Source organism: Helianthus annuus, chromosome 8 (genome assembly GCF_002127325.2).
Source record: "Helianthus annuus cultivar XRQ/B chromosome 8, HanXRQr2.0-SUNRISE, whole genome shotgun sequence".
In the NCBI taxonomy this organism is placed as follows: Eukaryota; Viridiplantae; Streptophyta; class Magnoliopsida; order Asterales; family Asteraceae; genus Helianthus; species Helianthus annuus.
In genome coordinates, this window is record NC_035440.2 from 143,811,296 (window position 1) to 143,814,682 (window position 3,387).

At 39.0% G+C, this 3,387-nt stretch overlaps 1 protein-coding gene across 1 annotated transcript; it reads left to right on the forward strand.

Annotated features, from left to right (window-relative positions):
- The first annotated feature begins 2,582 nt into the window (after positions 1-2,582).
- Positions 2,583-3,017, forward strand: LOC110931644 (protein TonB-like). The gene has a single exon (XM_022175030.1). The coding sequence runs from the start codon at positions 2,583-2,585 to the stop codon at positions 3,015-3,017; it is 435 nt and encodes a 144-aa protein (XP_022030722.1).
- Positions 3,018-3,387: the final 370 nt, after the last annotated feature.

The window sequence follows — 3,387 nt, forward strand, 5'->3', positions numbered from 1 at the left end:
TGTGAAGAGTTCAGACAACTCATGACAGCTGAGTTTGAGATCAGTGCAATGGGTGAACTACAATGCTTTCTTGGTCTCCAAGTTAAGCAATTGCAAAATGGCACTTTCATTCATCATATCATATATGTAAAAGATCTTTTAAACAAATTTGAGATGAATGAATGTAAACCAAGTAGTATACCCATGGCAACCACAAAGCTGGTCATGTCTGATGAAAAGGATGATTTGGTTGATCAAACACTATATAAAAGCATGATTTGGTCTTTATTGTACCTGACTGCATCTAGGCCAGACATCATATTTGCAACATGTGTTTGTGCAAGATCCCAATCAGCACCTAGGAAGTCAAACCTCATTGCTGTGAAAAGGATATTCAGATACATAAAGGGTACTCCCACACTTGGTATTTGGTATCCTGCTAATGGGAATGTTAAGCTTTCAGGTTTCTTAGATAGTGACTTTGCTGGATGCAATACAACCAGGAAGTCTACATTAGGAGGGTGTCAATTCCTAGGCCATTGCTTAGTGTCTTGGCAAAGCAAAAAGAAAGAAACTATTTCCACATCCACTGCAGAGGCAGAATACATTGCTGCTGCAAGCTGTACAGCCCAACTATTGTGGCTTCAAAATCAACTGCTGGATTTTGGTATAACTGCTTTAAAGACACCTCTTATGTTGGATAGTTAAGTAGCTGAAAATGTCATCAAAAATCCAGTATCTCATTCAACCACCAAGCACATTGACATCAGACATCACTTTGTGAGGAATTGCTATGAAAAAAGGTTTGATTTCTCTGCATCATGTTCCAACAAAGGATCAGTTGGCAGATGTGCTAACAAAAGCATTAGACACATCCACCTTTGAAAGCTTGATCTCTAGAATTGGCATGCTAAACATGGACTAACAAGCAAAATCTTGTTTGTACATGAATAATAAGCATTAAAATGTTTTCAGAAAATAAAAAATCCATCCTTAAAAATAGTTAAAATGAAAATTTTTCATAAATCCTTAAAAGTCTGCTCATATCCACTGATTGGTTCAAACATCTGATTGTTGAAAATTCACCCACTACTGAAAGACAACCTCTGTTTCTTCATATTCCTTATTGACCACTGTTGACCAAACATCAGTGTTTCAACCACTGATGTCTATCCACTGATAGTTAAAATCAGCCACTGTTCCTGTCATTCACTACTGTCACCCACAGATATTGTTCATCAGTGGTTTCCAAACAACTATCTTCCACTATTTCATTAGAGGTTGCCACGTGGGCAGATGTTAACCGTCCGATATTTGAAACTGCTGCCACGTCAGCATTCACTTTTTCACTTTAATAAAACCCTGATAAAACCCCCAAACAGAGTTTTCACTGCCGTATCGAATTCAAAAATTCCTCAAAGCGGTTATCATCTTCCATTCAATCCCTTCTCCTTTATTCGTGATTTTCACTATCATCATGGCTCTCATCATCAAACACCCACACAACTATCTCTGTACTCTTGAAAAATCAAGCAAAAATACAGATTTCCATTCCATCATTGACACCCTATCATCATCAAAGTTCAAAACTTTGTTAACTTGCAATGCTCCCATCTATCAAGATACCCTACGAGATTTCTGGGCAAATGCCAAACTTGAAATTCAAGAAAAAAAGGCTTGGGCAATCTCATCAGAAGTAGGAGGAATCTTGGGCCCAATAACACCACAAACGATATCAGAAGTTTTCCAGATGAACGACCAAGCAGGTAAAACCTCTTTCTCTAAGGATGAGTATCAAATTGATTTGATCAAAAGAGAGTATGTAGGGCAATTGACAAAAGCAACTATGCATAAGGGAGAATTTCAACCTCCCATGAAATTCCCGTTTCATACCCTGCTCACCTGTGTTTCAAATAAAACAACTGCTTTTAATGAAATTCCTCTGAAATCCAATACTTGGGGTATGCTATCATGTCTAAAATTGATTTCAATTACTCCCAAGAAATTTTAAATGATATGGTCAAAAATGTGAAAAACAAGAAGCCACATGCTTCCTTGTTGTTCCCTAGATTCCTTAGCTATTATTTACAACAAAAAATTCCAAAAGAAAATGCAAAGGTTTTGGAACAGGGACACCTTTTCAAATAAACAACTTGTCTGCTGAAACTTTTACTCGCCTAATGGCCAAAGAGTCAAAAAGTTCAAAAACACAAGCAGGGGAGTCTGAGCAAATTTTGGAGCAGTCCACATATGCTCCTCAGACTTCAGCTGCTGAGCCCACTGCTCTTGGTGACCACAGCAGCACAACCACTGTTGTGCAACCCCCACCAAAAACCACCAAAAAGACCAAAAAGAAATCCACAAAGCCCACCAAACCCATCAAAAAGGGTTTTCTGGAAGATGAGATCCAAGAAGTTTACCCAGTGACAGCGCAAAAGTCACTTGAAACCACTGTTGCTACTTCCTCACAACAGTTGGAAAGATTTCCACCCAAAGCCTCAACTCCTCATGATTCCTCACTAAAGGAACATGTTGTAAGCACATGGACACCACAATATGAAGCATTACCCTCATATGAGAGTATGCTTAACAGTCCTCCTCTCATGGCTAATTCTCTTTCAACACCACTCCCTTCATCTCAAATTCCACCATCCATCACACCTTTGTTTGATGCCATTGAGATTCAGACTCAAAGCATCCCCTCTCACAAACACATTAAAAAGAGTACAACTTCCACAATGGCTGTGTCTGAACCACCTAAATTGGTTATCCCACAAACAGCTGAGGAGAAACATGATATGAAGAAGTTTGGCAAGCCTACTCCAAGACAAAAGCCAACTCAAAAGCCAGAGCCTGAAAATAAGTCTTCTGCAACCTCTGCTGAAACATCGGTCAAAGAAAAAGAAAAGGGAATTGAAGAAACCCTGAACATTCAAGCAGATGAAGAGGCTGCAAACAAAAAGACTATCCAAAATCAGAATGCAACAAAGGAAAGGATTTGGAAGAGGGAACAAAAGGAATTAAGAATTAGGAGATAAAAACAAAGGATCTTGGCATTTCAGATAGAAGAAAATCCCATAAACCCAACAAACCACCTCTTGCCACATATCCAAGATCACTCTCACCACCAAAACAAACATCTGATAATCCTGGAAAACAAACCACTGCTAGTCTCAAAACCACTGCTGGTATCCAAAAACCATCCACTGCTACACCTAAACCAACACCCCCACCACAAAAACAACCTGCCAAAAAGCAGAAAACAAAACCATCTTCACCAATACCATCCACCACTACAACAAATGTTGACACTTCAACAGTTGTTAAGACAACAGCGGTTGAGACACTAGTTGTTTCAACAGTTGTTAGTCAACCAACCACCACTTTCCAGTTTCCTTCTCAAGCAAT

Bases quoted from the DNA above. Each gene is read 5' to 3' on its own strand.
- LOC110931644 (XM_022175030.1), top strand. From the start codon at position 2,583: ATGGCTAATTCTCTTTCAACACCACTCCCTTCATCTCAAATTCCACCA.